Raw genomic sequence first — 18,229 nt, forward strand, 5'->3', positions numbered from 1 at the left:
TCTTTGGAACCCCCCTTCAGGTAGTTGAAGGCTGCTATCAAATCCCTCCCTCACTCTTATCTTCTGCAGACTAAATAACCCCAATTCCCTCAGCCTCTCCTCGTAAGTCATGTGCCCCAGCCCCCTAATCATTTTCGTTGCCCTCCGCTGGACTCTCCCTAATTTGTCCACATCCCTTCTATAGTGGTGAGGGAGGGGGCAAAACTGGACGCAATACTCCAGGTGTGGCCTCACCAGTGCCGAATAGAGGGGAATAATCACTTCCCTTGATCTGCTGGCAATGCTCCTACTAATACAGCCCAATATGCCGTTGGCCTTCTTGGCAATGAGGGCACACTGCTGACTCATATCCAGCTTCTCATCCACAGTTATCCCTAGGCCTTTTCTGCAGAACTGTTGCTTAGCCAGTCGGTTCCCAGCCTGTAGCAGTGCATGGGATTCTTCCTTCCTAAATGCAGGACTCTGCACTTGTCCTTGTTGAACCTCATCAGATTTCTTTTGGCCCAATCCTCCAATTTGTCTAGGTCACTCTGGACCCTATCCCGACCCTCCAGCTTATCTACCTCTCCCCCCAAGCTTAGTGTCATCTGCGAACTTGCTGAGGGTGCAATTAATCCCATCATCCAGATCATTAATGAAGATGTTGAACAAAACCGGCCCCAGGACCGACCCCTGGGTCACTCCACTTGATACCGGCTGCCAACTAAACATCGCGCCATTGATCACTACCTGTTGAGCCTGACAATCTAGCCAGCTTTCTATCCACCTTATAGTCCATTCATCCAATCCATACTTCTTTAACTTGCTGGCAAGAATACTGTGGGAAACCGTATCAAAAGCTTTGCTAAAGTCAAGGAATAACACATCCACTGCTTTCCCCTCATCCACAGAGCCAGTTATCTCCTCATAGAAGGCAATTAGGTTAGTCAGGCACGACTTCCCCTTGGTGAATCCATGCTGACTGTTCCTGATCACTTTCCTCTCCTCTAAGTGTTTCATAATTGATTCCTTGAGGACCTGCTCCATGATTTATCCAGGGACTGAGGTGCAATTTTATCAGCTTCCTTTCCCAAACTCCAATCTCACGATGGAGAGGATAAATTACATACTCTGGCTGTTAAAAGGGCTTTAGCCTGGTATTTAGACAGGACTAAACAATTTTGACTGTCCCTAAATTTGTTTAGCAACTAAGAAAGAACAAGGGGAAAGCTGTATCTGTACAAATGCTAGGGTTAGAGTATGTATTAATGAAGCTTATAAACTGATGGGGTTGCCCATTCCTCAGGGAATTAAAACCCATTCTACTAGATAGAAGGAAGCCTCTATGGCTTTTTCTAGATATGTTCCTCTGAGAGATTTTTATGGCAGCAACATGGAGTTCTGTTTATACCTTTTCTAAATCTAAGGAATAGTATTTAGATCTGATGCAAGATTTGGCCAGGCAATACTGCAGTCCTTATTCAATTAGGATTCTGTCATCCCGCCTGCCTGGGTCAGAGTACTGCTTAAGCTATGTCATGAGTGGGAGTATGCAGAGGACACTCGAAAGAAAAATGAAGGTATTTGCCTCTGAGGTTCTCTGAGGTGAACTCTGCATATTGACACTTCCTGCCTGCCTTTCCTCACTACCTTAGAGTTCTACTTACCAAAGGGCTTGCAGTCATAGGTAAAAGAACTGAAGTGGCTGGAGCACCACACCCGTTTATACCTTTGCCTTGGGACCCTGGATGTTCACTGATGGGAGGGATAAGGAAGGTGCCTGAGCACTGAAATGGCTACTGCTAGTTAGAGCTCTACCATTCAGGCTCCATTAGTCAGAGCATTTCATAAGTTTGAATATGCAGAGTCCATCTCAAAGAATCTCAGTTACAGGTAAATAATCTTCATTTGCCAAAGAAATGAGTTTGTTATTCACTTTGTAAAAAGTATAGTTGAGGCCTTTCCAGTGAATTCCCTGCGGGGAAGAAAAAAGTCAATTCCTTAATGTCAGATAAAGGCCCAAAGACTCAAGAACATTAATCTCTAAAGAATGTGTCTCTACCTATAGATGGCTCAGTTAATAAATAATCTCAATTTCCTTCCTTTTTCAAGGACATTTCTAATATTCCTCTGGTTCAGAGCCACATTTTTGATATGAGGAGTGTATTAATATATTCATCCAAAAATAGAAACCAACTTCAGCTTGTAAGAAAATCATAGCACCAAGGCAGATTTAAAAAAATGGTATTTAATAGTCTTTCTAAATATTAAATCTGGACACTTATCTGTTACTTTAATTCCACTAGATCTGGGTGCTGCTTTCATGCTGTTTAATCACATTCACCTCTTTCAATACATCTGTGTTTTAGAAATACCATTTTTTCTTTTAGTCATGGGAAGCCTAATATTTTGCATTCCCCTTTGGTGGTTGTAACTGTTTAATGGTTTTATATTTCATCTGGGAAATACAGCACTTGGTAGCACATAATTTAACTTTTATGTACATAACACATGGCTGTTAATTATTTGATTGCCATAAAAACTTTACTACATTTTTAATATGTTGTTTGACTTTCATTTAACTATAGTAGCTCACATTGGTCACATTAAGGCAGACTTTTACAAGCTTAAGGTCAATTGTCACTGAAGCTGTTAAAAGTTTATCTTATACATTTGATCATTACAATTCTCTCTGTACTAGTCTTTGTTAGGGTTCAATTGTAAAACCTAAGCAGTATGCATCATTCTTTGAGTTATAGGAAAAAAGTTTTAGTTCTTTGTAACATCATGTAAAGTCCAAACACTTTTAATGTACTGTCAAGGTGTTCTTCCATTCTTAAGATTTTAACTGCTTAATATGTTGTGTTTTGAAATTGACGTTCACACTCTAAAATGATTGCTTTTCCAAGGTGTAAACCCCAAGAATGTCTCCTTAGTAGCAGCCAGTAAAGAAGGCTCTCAAGGAATCTGGAACAATTCATTGTTTTCTAAACCACTAGGGCCTACTGGAGGAGGTCTGTCTTTTAACAGAACGAATGCAGGTAATTCATAATTACAAAAAGTACAATTGTATATGCCAGATTATTTTGTGTTTAATTTTTATTGTATAAAATTAATTTAGGTAAGGTCTCCTAGCTTACAATTGTTTCACTGTATTCTTGCTTTTCTCTTTTAATGTGTATCCCCTGAAAAAGAACAGTGTACTCTATATTTATATGCCAAGGTATATATTCACATTTCAGGGTGTGGAGGAAGTACAAGCTAGAAGTCCAGTTATGAAGCTCTGCCAGGAAGAATTTGAGTTCTAATCTATCAGAGCCATTAATTTCCTGTGTTAATTTAAGAAAGTATTTTGATTGTATTATTCCTAGTAAATTTGAACTGGAACATTGGATAAAAGAGCAGTCCCTCGTATGGAAAAAAACAAACAAAAAAGGATGCTGGGTGTGAGCTCATATAATAAAAATAATGTGCAATATTTACACAGTGCTTTGTTTGAGGATCTCAAAGCAGTTCTCAAACATTGAACCTGCCAGCCTTCCTCAAACTAAATAGTACTTTACTGCATGAGTAATCCTGCTTTCTTCAGTAAGGTTGTTGGAGTAATGTACTTGACAATATGAGTAAGGATGGCAGAGTCTGGCTTTTGCGGATTAAGCATCACACCACTACTGAACTGTATGATACATACTATATCCCCATTTTACAGGTGGGAAAATTAGGCACAGAGAGGTTAAGTGACTTGTTTAAGATCTCTTAGCAAGTTAATGTCAGAGCCAGGACTCTTGGATTCCCAGCCCTGTATTCTAACCATATGACCACATTATTACTTTTTATGATTTTAGATAATAAAGTAATAATTTAGAACCAGTTTCTCAGCTGATGTGAATAGGTGTTCCTCCATTGACTTCAACAGAGCTATGCTGATTTACATCACCAGCTGAATATCTGGCCCTAAAACTTTCGTAGCAGTCTTCATCCTGAAGGATCTTTGAGTTTTAAATACTATGTAGAGGTCTCACTTCCTTGCAACTGCCATGCCCCTTCTAATAAGGGGGAGTGTGGTAGCCAATCTGTGCCATCAACAATACAGGTTTTTCTATTTGAAAGTGAAGCACATATTATCCGTCTGAAATTACATGAGTAGTGTTTGGTAGGAAGAAGGTCATTACCCACACTGGAATTTTTGACACAATGAGGGGCATCTCTTTCAAATATCTATCATAGGTACTTATGTGACCCCTTCACTATAGTTTCTGAGCACCTCAAAATGTATTTATCCTGACAGTACCCCTGTGAGGTATGGCGGTGCTATTATCCCTATTGTACAAATGGGGAAATGAGGCAGACAGACAAAGGACCAGATTTTCAAAAGTATTCAGGTGCATAAAGATGCAGAGAGGCACCTAGTGGGATTTACAAGAATGCTGAAGCAAGTTAAGCCCTAACTGACATTGAAATAAATTGGAGTTATATACTTAACTTGCATAGGTGCTTTGGAAAATCCCACTAGGCACGTCTCTGCATCTCTAATCACCTAACTATTTTTGGAAAAACTTGACCTTGGGCAAGTCATTTTGGACATGCAGTGAGTCTTCAGTGGAGCAGGGTCAAGTCTGCACTCAGGTCTGCAGTCTCAGGCTAGCACCTGAACCACTGAACCATCCTTTCTCCTTTAAATAGTGCCATGGCATTTTCAGAGACTTCACTTTAACCTTTTATCGAAAGAAGGACCCCTTCAATCAACAGTACTCTTCCCCTTAATACCATGCTGGGGTAATGCTTCAGTATTGATTCACAGGAGAGTGCCATCTAAAGAACCAGTGGACCTACTTTCTCAAATACCTGGCTTTTTCTTTAAGGTCTCGAGGCCTGGTAGTGACCTGCCTGAATCCATTTTAGCTTATAAAATCGGACAAGATCACAGCTCCAGGCTATAAGAATGTGAAATGAAGCTGAATAATTCTGTTCCAGATAAACTAAAAATCAGTGCATTATATAAACGTATAATGAAATGCAAACATATGAAATGGACACAATCAACCTAAAAATCCCACTTCTGTCTGGAAAATGTTACCTCCAATAACTGGAAATGAAAGAGTTTAGAGAAGAAATACTATTTATTTTCTGTTTGTTAACTTTGTGCATTTGATAGCACTTTCTAAAGCTATTTTCACCATTTCTCCTTTATAGTCCATCAGTTTCTTGTCTAGCTCTTTTACACAACACCAGGGTAAAACACATTTAAGAAAGACACATGAAAATATGTTTGGTAAAACACAAACATTGTCAGGGGGTCCCAAAGGCAGGTATAGCAACTGAAACTACTTTTTTTTTAGTCATTTTTTAAATTTATTTATTAGATTTCAAGTTGTCATTTCCCCTTAACTGATGAAATAACCAAATTAAATTTGTTACTTTGGAATGGTATTTTTCCTCTCCCTCAGTGTAACCACAAAACAGAACAATTTAAGAGCAGGTTAGTTCCAAATTATGAGGCACTCTCTCTATGCACAATTCTAGGGTTAGGTTCAGTTAAGCCTGCAGTTTGACTAGCTTACCATGCTGGAGTGATTGAATATATTTACTGTGAACACGTTGGTGATCAATTATATTCTGCTTCCTTTGAGTAGAAGCCTGGTGGTGAGTTCAGTAGCAGCATTTCCTACTTTAGGGATCTTACACTTTTTGCAAACATAGGACTGAAGTCATTATAGTTATAAAGGTACTTTAAACACTCATTCTCACCTGTTTTGATTTCAGGTTTTTTCCCTATTTCTGTTTATAAATCACCTAATCAATTCTTCATCTACATTTTCTGAAGGACTGTCTTTTCATCCTTTTCCTCTTTCTTTCTTTCATCTGCCTTCTCTGCAGAAGAAAACATAATTAAACCAATTGAAAAACTGTCATGCAAAGAAAGGTTGAATGAAAAATTGGAGGAGCCAAAAGGTAATTTATGGCAATTATAGCTTGGGATAGATGATTCTTTGCAGGTTTCATAGTTATGTCATGCATTTTCTTATTTTGCTTTTCTTGTAACAGTTGCTCTTGTATAATATATTCCAAATGATCTTACACTTTTGTTTCAGTTTTAATCACTATTATTCCATGTTGTGGCAAACCCTGCCCTCCATCCTGTAAAAGGGGAGGGATCCCAGTTGCAGAGGGATCATTTTGGTTTTGCTGTGCAGGGGAGAGGGATACAGTGAGAGGAGGGAATGAAGGGGATCTGCTTGCCACTGAGCTGTGCTCCACAAACTCTCTTATAATGGCAGGGGGGATTGAGGACACAGCTGGGGTCAGTCAGTCTGTGATTGTTTACTTGTGCATGGAGCAGGGTGAAGGAATTTCCCCATTGTGAACTTCGCCCATAGTTGTTTGTGTCAAGCAGGTGAACTCAAAATATATGAACATATTTAAAGAATCCTTTTAGTGTTTCATACTGAAATACTGGGCCACATCTTTTGTCTATCTGTCAAGCTCTAGTAAACATGCTTCGTTATTGATCCTGCCCCATTAAAGTTAATGGGAGCTCTACTGTTTACTTCAGTGGGTTCAGGATCAAGTCCTTACTGGAGGCGGTCCTGTGACAGTGGGAGGGGAGGGCAGTCATTTCCCTAGGACTTAGGCCAACTTGAAAACTAACCTGTAGGCTGTCCTCAATTACACTAGTGCAGCCTCGGAAATCTGAGGACAGAAATTGGCCATATAGTTATTAAATTCATTAAATAATATTTAAGTCTGTCTGTCTTGTTGGAATCTTTGTGCCCTGGTGCTAGCCCTGTTCTGAAGCCAGAGCGTATTCCACCACTATAATAATAAACCACAACAGCTTCTGCAGTAATAGGCTTTTGGTGTTCTGCATTAAGCCAAGTGCTTTAAGCACCACAGCACTGGTGCTGTACTAAGGCACACCCTTACATAGCTCACTGCTTTGGAGTATGTCTTATGAATTTAAAATTATTCATTTAAAATGTTGGTTGGTGTTTTTAACAATTTGATGGTGGGAGAGTACTGATCTGCTATGTTCTTCCACGAAGACAGAGAGTTCCTAGTAGAAGGAGAAGAGAAAATAACGGGGGGAAATTTATAAGTATTTTTCTGTACGACAGATAAATTCTGATATATAAAAGGCTGTGTGCACACTAAAATTACTTGGCCAAAATGTTCCAAAGTTGCTAACACCAGTGTATACAAGAGAGTCCTGTTGTTGTCAAGCTCAGAGCAAGTTTCCATGACACAGTGCTTACAGTGCCAGCATTTATAGGACTTTTGTCTCCACTAGGGCTGCTTCACGTGCACATTTTCATGATGCAGCGAATCCTGTCTACATTAGCACTTGCTCTATTCAGCCACCTGTGTATCTGCACTATTGTTGGAAAATGGGTATGAAGTTTTCTAGGGGAGAAGCACATGCATCTACACTAAGTGCTTTTATACCTTTGCAGCTTGCTAAGTAGATGCTAGCTGCAACTGTGCAGAGCAACTCCACTTGGTTACACTGATTTTACATTGATGTAATTGCATTTACTGCAGTGAAATTACACTAGTGTAATGGTGTGGAGAATATAGATGTGAAACAGAATGCCTCACACCGTATTCACTGCAAGCATTACAGAGCCTGTGGACTGTTTCCTGGCAGAACTGATGCATAATACCTAAGGAATATAGTATCAGCTGTTCATATTTTTGGATTATCCCATTACTTGCTTCAGATGGCTCAATGGCTATGCCCTGAATGAGGAACCATGCATGCACGGTGAGGGGCAGAGGTCACATCCTGGTACACCCTTATACGTGCTGATGCCATGACAGAATCTATTAATGAAATGACGGACTTTACATGAGCTTGTATTGTCCAGGAGGGTACTGGGCAGTACAAGACGCAGATATCTGGGGGAAGTCTGGGAATTTGTTGGTGTTGATCTACAGCAGAGGTTCCCAAACTGTGGGGCACCCCCCCCCCAGGGGTGTGTGAAGGAATGTCCGGGGGGGGGCGCAGTGGGGCCTGGGTCAACCCCCAGGGGGGGCAGGGAGGGAGCGCCACCCAGCCCCTTCCCACCCCCAGCTCTGCTCCGGTCCTGCCTCCAGCCATATCCCCAGCCCCATCTCCAGCCTTCGTGCGGCTCTACTCCCAGCCCCGCCCCAGCTTCGGCCACTGGCCACGGCTCCATTCCCAACCCATGGCTGAGGCTGTGGACAAGGCCGGGAGTGGAGCTGCACCTGGCTGCGGGCCCAGTTGCCAGCCCCCACCACAGCCCAACTATGTCTCCATTCCTGCCCCCAGCCCTGGCCGCAGCCCTGCTCTCAGCCCCAGACCCGATCCCAGCTGCCGCCCCAGCCTCAGCGCCCTTATCCTTGTCTGCGTTTCCCTTCCCCCTCCCCCGAGCTGCTGCCCCACTCCCAGCCCCAAGGGGCAGGGGTGTGTGGACAGGGATAAGGGGTGGCATGACCCTCAAAAGTTTGGGGACTGCTGCTCTACAGTATAATTAAAGAATGGCAGGCTGGCTGGCTGAAGCACTCTTGCAGTATAGCTGGGGGTAACTTACATGCTGGAGGCTGTGTGTGAGCAGGCCAGGAGTGGTTGCTCTCATAGTGAAGCAGTGTAAAATGCACCCCAGGCTGGAGAACTGAGGGGACATGCTATCCAACAGTCCAGATTGTACCCTGGGTAATGACACAGGGACATGTTTTATTAAAGGTTCATCTTTCATCTGGACTTTTGTTTCATTCTTTATTGATCTGCGTTTTGGTGTGGGAGGGGTTGGGGAGGTAGGGAAGCTATGTATTGTTTCAGCTGCTCTCAGCCCTGCCCTGAATGGAGATCTGAGGAGGTTAGCAGAAAGAGTACCACTTTTGCTGACTCCTGTACATGGAGGTGTGGAGAGGGCACAGTAGAGCTGAGACTAGCCTGTGCAATCTGCTCATAGATGTCTGTTTCTCTGGCTGCTCTTTTGCTGTCCTTGCACAGAGTCTCTTTTCCTCCCAGGCCAAGGAGATCCATGACTTCTTTCCTGCTTCAGGCAGGAATGTGTCTAGTAGCTCTGTGTGTGTGGGCATGATTGCATGCTCACAGAAGTGGGCTTGTAGATGTGCTCATCAAGATGGGCAATCAGGAAAAGGTATTTCAAAAACATGCTGAAGTTTTTAAATAGAGAGGGTGGGTTCTGGTCTCTGTCTCTTGGGTAGTGGAGTTCCAAACTGACCAGGGTGACCACTGGCACAGGGGCATTGTGGGACAGCTGCGGGAGAACTGTTAGGGTCACACATGTGATTTAATGTCTACTCTCTCACTGTGTCGATGGAAGGTGGACTATGCTTTTGCATCTTACAGTGAGGTGGTGTTATTGTGTCACTGTAATGCAGTGGTTAGATCAGTGGGGGAGAGATTTAGGTGCAGACATATGCAGAACTAGATCGAAACAAGTAGACTTCGGTCAATCTAAATTTGTAATGTAGATCAGACCTTTGCATCCTAGGTGGACTCTAAGTAAAGATGCACACATACATTTTCTAAACAGACATCAGTTGCTTATATAAAATTGATACTTTTCAGGGTTGTTGTACCATGAATAAGTTTTAAAGTGACCATGAAGAGCAAATAAAGATCTGTTGGCTGCCTGAATCTAACTCAAAAGTTTAAAACTTTGTACATCACTGTACAGACCACCTAACCAGGAAGAAGAGGTGGATGAGGCTTTTTTTAAACCGCTAACAAAATCATCCAAAGCACAGGACTTGATGGTGATGGGGGACTTCAACTACCCAGACATCTGTTGGGAAAATAACACAGCTGGGCACAGATTATCCAACAAGTTCTTGGCATGTATTGGAGACAGTTTTTTATTTCAGAAGGTGGAGACAGCTACCGGGGGCGAGGCTGTTCTAGATTTGATTTTGGCAAATAGGGAGGAGCTGGTTGAGAATTTGAAAGTGGAAGGCAGCTCGGGTGACAGTGATCGTGAATGATAGATTTCATGATTCTAAAGAATGGTAGGAGGGAGAACAGCAAAATAAGGACAATGGATTTCAAGAAGGCAGACTTTAGCAAACTCAGACAGCTGGTAGGTAAGAGCCCATGGGAAGCAAGTCTAAGGGGAAAAACAATAGAAGACAGTTGGCAGTTTTTCAGAGAGACATTATTAAGGACACAAGAGGAAACTATCCCACTCCGTAGGAAAGATAGAAAGTATGGCAAGAGACCACCCTGGCTTAACCAGGAGATCTTCAATGATCTAAAAATCAAAAGCGTCCTACAAAAAGTGGAAACTAGGTCAAATTACAAAGGATGAATATAAACAAATAACACAAGTATGAAGGGAAAAAATTAGAAAGGCCAAGGCACAAAATAAGATCAAACTAGCTAGAGACATAAAGGGTAACAATAAAACATTCTACAAATACATTAGAAGCAAGAGGAAGACCAAGGGTTAGGGTAGGCCCGTTACTCAATGAGGGGGGGGAAAATAACAGAAAATGTGGAAATAGCAAAGGTGCTTAATGACTACTTTGTTTTGGTTTTCACCAAGAAGGTTGGTGGTGATTGGACCTCTAATGTAGTGAATGCCAGTTAAAATGAGGTAGGATCAGAAGAGGCTAAAATAGGGAAAGAACAAGTTAAAAATTACTTAGACAAATTAGATGTCTTCCAGTCACCAGGGCCTGATGAAATGCATCCTAGAATACTCAAGGAGCTGACTGAGGAGATATCTGAGCCATTAACAATTATCCTTGAAGTCATGGAAGATGGGAGAGATTCCAGAAGACTGGAAAAGGGCAAATATAATGCTCATCTATAAAGGACAACCCAGGGAATTACAGACCAGTCATCTTAACTTCTGTACCCAGAAAGATAATGGCGCAACTAATTAAGCAATCAATTTGCAAACATCTACAAGAAAATAAAGTGATAAGTAACAGTTAGCATGGATTTGTCAAAAACAAATAGTGTCAAACCAATCTGATAGCTTTCTTTGACAGGGTAACAAGCCTTGTGGATGTGGGGAAGTGGTAGACGTGGTATATCTTGACTTTATTAAAGCTTTTGATACTGTCTCCCATGACCTTCTCATAAATAAACTAGGGAAATGCAACCTAGATGGAGCTACTATAAGGTGGGTGCAAAACTGTTTGGAAAACCGTTGCCAGAGCGTAGTTATCAGTGGTTCACAGTCATGCTGGAAGGGCATAACGAGTGGGGTCCCACAGGGATCAGTTCTGGGTCCAGTTCTGTTCAATATCTTCATCAATGATTAAGATAATGGCATAGAGAGTACACTTATAAAGTTTGTGGAAGATACCAAGCTGGGAGGGGTTACAAGTGCTTTGCAGGATAAGATTAAAATTCAAAATGATCTGGGTAAACTGGAGAAATGGTCTGAAGTAAATAGGATGAAATTCAATAAGGACAAATGCGAAGTACTCCATTTAGGAAGGAACAATCAGTTGCACACATACAAAATGGGAAATGACTGCCTAGGAAGGAGTACTGTGGAAAGGGATCGGGGGGTCATAGTGGACCACAAGCTAAATATGAGTCAACAGTGTAACGCTGTTGCAAAAAAAAGCAAACATCATTCTGGGATGTAGCAGGAGTGTTATAAGCAAGACATGAGAAGTAATTCTTCCGCTCTGATTAGGCCTCAACTGGAGTATTGTGTCCAGTTCTGGGCACCACATTTCAGGAAGGATGTAGACAAATTGGAGAGAGTCCAGAGAAGAGCAACAAAAATGACTAAAGGTCTTGAAAACATGACCTATGAGGGAAGATTGAAAAAATTGAGTTTGTTTAATCTGGAAAAGAGAAGACTGAGAGGGGACATAACAGTTTTCAAGTATGTAAAAGGTTGTTACAAGGAGGAGGAAGACAGATTGTTTTTCTTAACCTCTGAGGATAGGACAAGAAGCAATGGGCTTAAATTGCAGCAAGGAAGGTTTAGGTTGGACATTAGAAAAAAAACTTCCTAACTGTCAGGGTGGTTAAGCATTGGTATAAATTGCCTAGGGAGGTTGTGGAATCTCCATCATCGGAGATTTTTAAGAGCAGGTTAGACAAACACCTGTCAGGAATGGTCTAGATAATTAGTCCTGCCACGAGTGTAGGGGGCTGGACTAGATGACCTCTCAAGGTCCCTTCCAGTTCTATGATTCTATGAAAATCTTGGCTTTGTAGGTGCTGCTTACAACCCATCTGGAGGATATATCCCTTCCTTTCATAAAAAAGAAGTTGGATCAGCTGGACAAAGGATACAACTAGCTCCTCTTGGTGCATCAGCATCAGGTAAGAAGCATCTCCATAACCCTATCATGTACTGCACCATAAGCACAGGGAAGGATGTTCAATTCCCATAATTTCCAAGGAGGGCTTTTAAGAGTTGTTCTTTTTTCTTGATGCACTTGATATGTTTGACTGGATCTGTAATGGTGTAAATCAATTGGTGTAAATTGACATAACAAAATGAAGCTATGCTGATTGACATTTACTGAGGATCTGACTGGTTACAATTTCAAAATGGCACGGGCCTTCCACTAACAAAATTAGGTATATGGTATCAGTAATAAATTCCCATTTTTAAGCTTCCATCTTAAAGTAGCCCCAAAGTTTTCAGCATTATTTAAAAAAATTATGAAAAATAAAGGACCCTCTGCTAAACAGCCTGTTTTGACTGGTCTCCTTGCATGGGCATTTAAGATGGGTTTTGTTGTATTTTCATCTCATTGTGTGGGAGTTGGTCATGTAAATCCTTGGGCTTTGAGATGAGAATATATTCTTGGATGAGTGGAATATTACAAGAATAATGCTGCTGTGTTAATAGAACATTTCAAAGTAGCTACGCTATTTTGTCTGACTTCTATTTTCTGGAATATAAATGACTGACGATAACTACAGGTGATGTAGTTCTGCATTGTATTAAAGCATATGTGAAAGGAACTGTTACATTTTATCATGCAGTATTTATGTATTTAGCAGTTTAAGACCAATACAAAATTTCACTGCATATAACTGTTACCTCATCTCATCTGTAATAGACATCACATTCTGGGCACTAGAAAGATATTGACAAACTGGAGGGAGTTCAGAGAAGACCAATAAAAATGATCAGGAACAGGAGGAACTGACTTGTGAGAAATGATTTAAGGCCTTCTCCAAGTTCCATTGAAATCAACAGAAAGACCCCCATTGAGTTCAGTGGGAATTGGATCAGGCCCTAAAGGAACTCAATGGGAATCATCATTAAAGTTAAAGGGACTGTAACAGGCTGACAGTAGGTGTCTGAAAACCCCATCTGTTGGCCTGTTATGCTCCCACTAAAAATATGAAGTATGCTTTGCTGACTCACTATTGCAGGTGGCTGATTACTCCATCCAGCTATGAGGGACATGGGAATGACTCTTAAGGTACATCTGCGCTACCCACCACTGGTGTTGTCATGTAGGATACATGTAGCGACATGCCGCAGTGTAAAGCAGACTTCGTTCACACTGCAGCGTGTAGCTATACGAATCAATGAAAGGCTCTGTCAGGAGGGAGGCAGTGGGACGCTGTCACTGAAAATAGCAGTGTAGATGGGGTAAGCTGTGCTTGGACTTCTAGAGATCCATGTAGGGTACATACCCACAGGGTTATGGCATGTCTTTATTCACCTAAGCCATGCCTCATCGTCTACATTGTTATTTATACCTGTGCTGGGGTACATGCAGTGTATATATTCTACGTACTGAAAGGAGTGTGTAGTGTAGACATAGCCATAGAGAGAGAAAAGACCTAGGGTGTGGGCTGCTCAGCCCTGAGGTAGGAACCCTAGGAGCAGCAAAGCCTAGGGAACAGATTTGAGCTGTACTTCATTATCTTATTGTTGATTTCTTGTTTTAATAAAGTCAAACATGAAGAAGGGATGAGTTTTGATTCACCAATTTGTGGATGTTGGTCTGTAACAGGTTGGAAAAGGGAGCTACTCACAGGAGAACGTATGGCTGCAAATTTTTGAAAGTTGTGAATGCCAAGAATGGAAAGGGATCATTTAGAGTGATTCAAGGGGACATAACTAAAAGTTATAAGATATTAAGAAATGGAAGGTTTATTTTAAATCTCAAGAAAAAATAAAAATGTAGACTTGAAGAATAGGTCTGTGGAACTGGAAAGCTTGTTTCTTTCACCAACAGAAAATGGTTCAATAAATGATGCTGTCTGACCCACCTCGTCTTTCTCATATCTTGGGACCAACATTGCTCAAAAAAACAAACAAACAAAAAAAAAACCTTTGGCAAATGAATTAGGCTATAGAAATATCTCTTTGGAGAAGTAGAGGAAGCCCATTGCTTGGGACATTTAAAACTAGGCTGAACAAAATCGTAATACATGCTGTAGGGGACAGTACTGTGCTGGCAGATAGATAATCATGAACTGGATGCCCTAACAATTTTTTTTTCTCTCCCTAACTTCTCTGGTTAGAATACTACTTTCTTCTCCCTATAACTTAGGCTTCTGTTCTTGTTGCTTCCTTTTATTTTCTAAAATAATTGTGCTCTCATCTATTTTCACGTCTTCATTTATTCTGCCTATCATATCTTTTTATCATCAGACACATTAAAAAGGTAAAGAAAAAATTAGCTTAGCTAAAATTAACCAGCCAAAAAGGCTGTCGTCATTGTTTCTGGCTCAGGTGCTGTCATGTCAATAAGAAGCATGTATACAGCTTTGGTTTTTGGCATGAGAGCATGTCCTTGCTCTCAGCAAAGCTATGTATTCTATCCATTGAACTTTGGGCAACCTTCAGGAGCAAGTATATCTTGAGAAAACCACTGTGCTAATTATATGATTAAGCCCCTTTAAGGGTGACACTAATTTTCATGCTGCCTCCATGGGCATGTCTGGCTTTCTTTAGACCACTGTAATGCTCCATGTGTAAATCGTATTTGATTGGCTCTGCCATGTCAGTCTTCTTGATCTGTTTGGTGGTTTTCTGCATGCTGTGGTTGTGCCAGAAGAAATGTCTTGTGTCTTTCTTCGGTGGTGGAGGGGGCATAATAGCAGTTATACTGCTAATATAGACACTAAGACAGAAATAACATGTACCTCCTAGGTAATCATGTTCCATAATAAAATATTAGTGTGAAGTTTTAATAAAAAATTTTTTTGAAATTCAATTAAAGTAGTTTCATTGTAACCTGGTTTTGTGGATCAGGATGGGAGGTGGTAATAAGTGCTCATATTTCAAAATGATCAACAGTGACAAGGTCTTTGAATTTAGGGTTTTGAAAATCAGAATCCACAAACAAATGTATGGGCGCTAAAACAAAGTACTGCTAAAACCTTGCATTTGGCTCCCGGACTATAAGTCATACATGCAAAGGGCCAGCCCTCATACATGACTACTTGGCCACCTTCCCCACTGCCATCAGAATTCAATTTGAAGCCATGTTGCCACTAACCTCCTCTCCGGGGAGGGGTAGAAGGCACAGAGCAGTAGTTAATGCTGAAAAGGAACAACATTATCTCCAGTAGAATTCACAATGGAAATAGTACTTGTTTGCTAGGGGAAGATCGGTCCCCCAGTTTCACTTCCTTGGGGTGGCCTCTTCTAAATGCATGAATCCTCAACTGTGTAGGGCAGTTGAAACTTGATGTTGAAAAATACAGGGAGCAAGTGAAGTGATTCAAATGGGAGAAGAGTGATTTGGCTGTAGCAGCAGGGAAAATAGATTATTTTGTCTGCCTCATATTGAATAGATAGAATGAAGAGAATTAGGAAGGCCAGAGAGTAGGTTACAGTAGTCCAGATGAGAAAGCACCAAGCCATGGAACAATTTTTTAGTGGTAGAAGTAAAAGGGATAGGGCATATCTGAGGAATGTCATAGAGGAAGGAGTGATGAGATACAGCTGGGAAGAAAGAAAGAAAGAAAGGGAAGAATCACAAATATCCTCAAAGTTGTGAGCTTGAGTGATCTGGAGCACAGAGTTGACAATGATCACTGGAAAAAAAGGAAGGGAATTGGATTAGCAGTGAAGTTTAGTTCTGTTTTAAGCATGTTAAGCTTGAGAAGTGGCAAAACATCCAAAAGGATGTATCAGAAAAACATGGAGAGGGAAGTCTGGACTGAGAATAGGGATGCAGAGGTAGATTTGAAAGAGGTGATATGAGAGATCGTAGGAGTTAATGAGGTCACCCGGATGCAAACGTAGAGTGAAAAAATAGGAAGATCAATGGCAAAGCTTGAGAACATCAACAGGGGGATGGGAAACGAGGGGAGAGAGAGAGAATCCAGCAACAGTAATACTGTAGGAGCTCTCAGCTAAGGAGGAGGAGGAGAACCAAGGAAGTATAGTCACAGAAGTACAAAGTGAGAGGGCCTTCAGGAGAGGTGGGTGTTCCAGCAGAGGCCATTTTGATTCTTGACAAATCTGACCAACACTCAATAAAAAAAGTTAACATTTTCAAACAACTTAAGAGACTCAATTATCAGATGAATAAACACCCATTTTCAGTGACAACAGTATCAACAGTGCAGGTGTGTGTGTGTGTGTGTGTGTGTATATATATATATATATATATATATATATATACACACACACTGTAAAATCCAATTTTGGACTAAATTTCAATCTCAACACATTTTAACAGAGACCATTGCGCACGCGCAAAAAAAAAAGTGCTTGTCAGCTGAAAGTTGCCAGTAAGACACATCATAATATACTTGCCTCTCCTGTATCCATGTAAGGTAAGACACTTTGGGAAACTTGCTTTAGACTTGATAGAAACCTTATATAGCCATCACTGCCCTGCCTAGTTTAATAGATCTTTTATTGTGCAAGAGCAGTAACCAGTTAGTATTTCAAGATCAGTCGCACTGAACAACCTTCTACTGAGAATGGCACAGGACTATTAGCACCTTTTAATTCCATGAGTCAGAAATAGTTAAACTTTTGGATCTTTTTTCCTCTAAAATGGTGAAATATGTAACTTCTCATCCCCATTGCTTCTGACCTTTTGTTTGTTTGTTTCAGATTATTCTTGGAAAACCAAAGCTGCTCGTGCTCAATTACCAGGCCCTACTTACAATCCAGCTGCAAAAAACATGAATATCCTGACCCGCCCACCTCCAATTCAACCAGTACATGGAAGAACAGACTGGGTGGCCAAATATGGAGGACATCGATAGAAGCCCTGTCTCATGGTGCACTTTTCATGCGAGTTACATTGTCATCCTACACTGCAAATCTAAAATGCATATTTCCCTTAATTTCTCTAAAGACTATGCAACAGTAGAAAGACTGGAGATCTTGTATTTTATTTCTTCTGCAGGTAATAAAATACATTTTACATAGCAATATTCAAAACACTGGCTAAAAGGTAGGATTTTATGAAGTAGTGTATAAAGCATCTTGCCAAAATTGAGTATTTGAACTACTAATAGACAAATTGTAAATTTTATTAGAAAACTTTCTGTAGACCCAACTGCTGCCCCGTATACTCTTAAAATTGCTTGACTTTAATTTGTCCTATAGGAGTAATCCTGCACTGGTGATTTGTGAAGTAACAACCGGCTTCTGAACGGATGCTGCTTCCTTGTGCAAGTTCCTTTCTATGAAGTTGAACAGTGAAAGCACAAATAGTGTTCTGAGGAGAAAGATATGCTGTGTTGCTAGCTAAACAAAGGTCCTAGAACTGAGCTAGATGTGTTTGGTGTTTCCTTAGGGATAGTCTCTGCACAATTATATACATTAGTGAGCACTTACTCCTACAAGCAGGTCATGGAACTATTTGTGTGTAAGTACTCACCAACAAGAGAAAGGGTTGCACTATTTAGCCCTAAGTGGTGTAGTGATGGGAGTTTGGGAACACAACTTACCAAGTAGTGAATGCTACAGTCATGGGGACAAGGTACCCTAAGACTTATAATAGTAGATTTTTTTTTTTTAATTAAGCTATGTGTATATTAGGCCACAATTCTGTAGCTTCCTCTCTTTCTTCTTCCCCCCCCCCCCCCCCCATGTTGCCCAGTTGAAGTCTTAATGAGGTTACAAAGGATCAGTTATGCAGTATATTTGGCTTATTGACTGGCTAATTCACCAAAACACTAGCTAACTGGTTAGTTAACGCCCACTGAACTGTATTGTCTTTTCTTAGTGACCATCAAATTGAACTAAAGAATTCCCCACTACTTACAACAATTCACCAAACTACATAAGACTGGAAATGAGACTGTTAGTGGAAGAAAATTTTTAGGATTGTTTTTCTTATTGAA

General features: G+C 40.8%; 1 protein-coding gene across 5 annotated transcripts in view; it reads left to right on the forward strand.

Moving 5' to 3' along the window:
- The window catches only part of MAK (male germ cell associated kinase), a 41,463-nt gene extending 24,320 nt beyond the window's left edge, over nucleotides 1-17,143 (forward strand). Inside the window, exons 11-14 of one of the 5 annotated variants that reach the window (XM_065399007.1) lie at nucleotides 2,889-3,020; nucleotides 5,857-5,947; nucleotides 12,156-12,262; nucleotides 16,989-17,143. In XM_065399007.1, coding sequence (XP_065255079.1) covers nucleotides 2,889-3,020; nucleotides 5,857-5,947; nucleotides 12,156-12,262; nucleotides 16,989-17,143 — 485 coding nt within the window. Of the gene's footprint in view, nucleotides 1-2,888; nucleotides 3,021-4,662; nucleotides 4,920-5,856; nucleotides 5,948-12,154; nucleotides 12,263-16,988 lie in introns of those variants that run through there. The other 4 variants (XM_065399008.1, XM_065399009.1, XM_065399011.1 and 1 more) reach the window with 4 other exon arrangements.
- The last annotated feature ends 1,086 nt before the right edge of the window (nucleotides 17,144-18,229 follow it).

The sequence above is a fragment of the Emys orbicularis genome, chromosome 2, assembly GCF_028017835.1.
Source record: "Emys orbicularis isolate rEmyOrb1 chromosome 2, rEmyOrb1.hap1, whole genome shotgun sequence".
Classification (NCBI taxonomy): Eukaryota; Metazoa; Chordata; order Testudines; family Emydidae; genus Emys; species Emys orbicularis.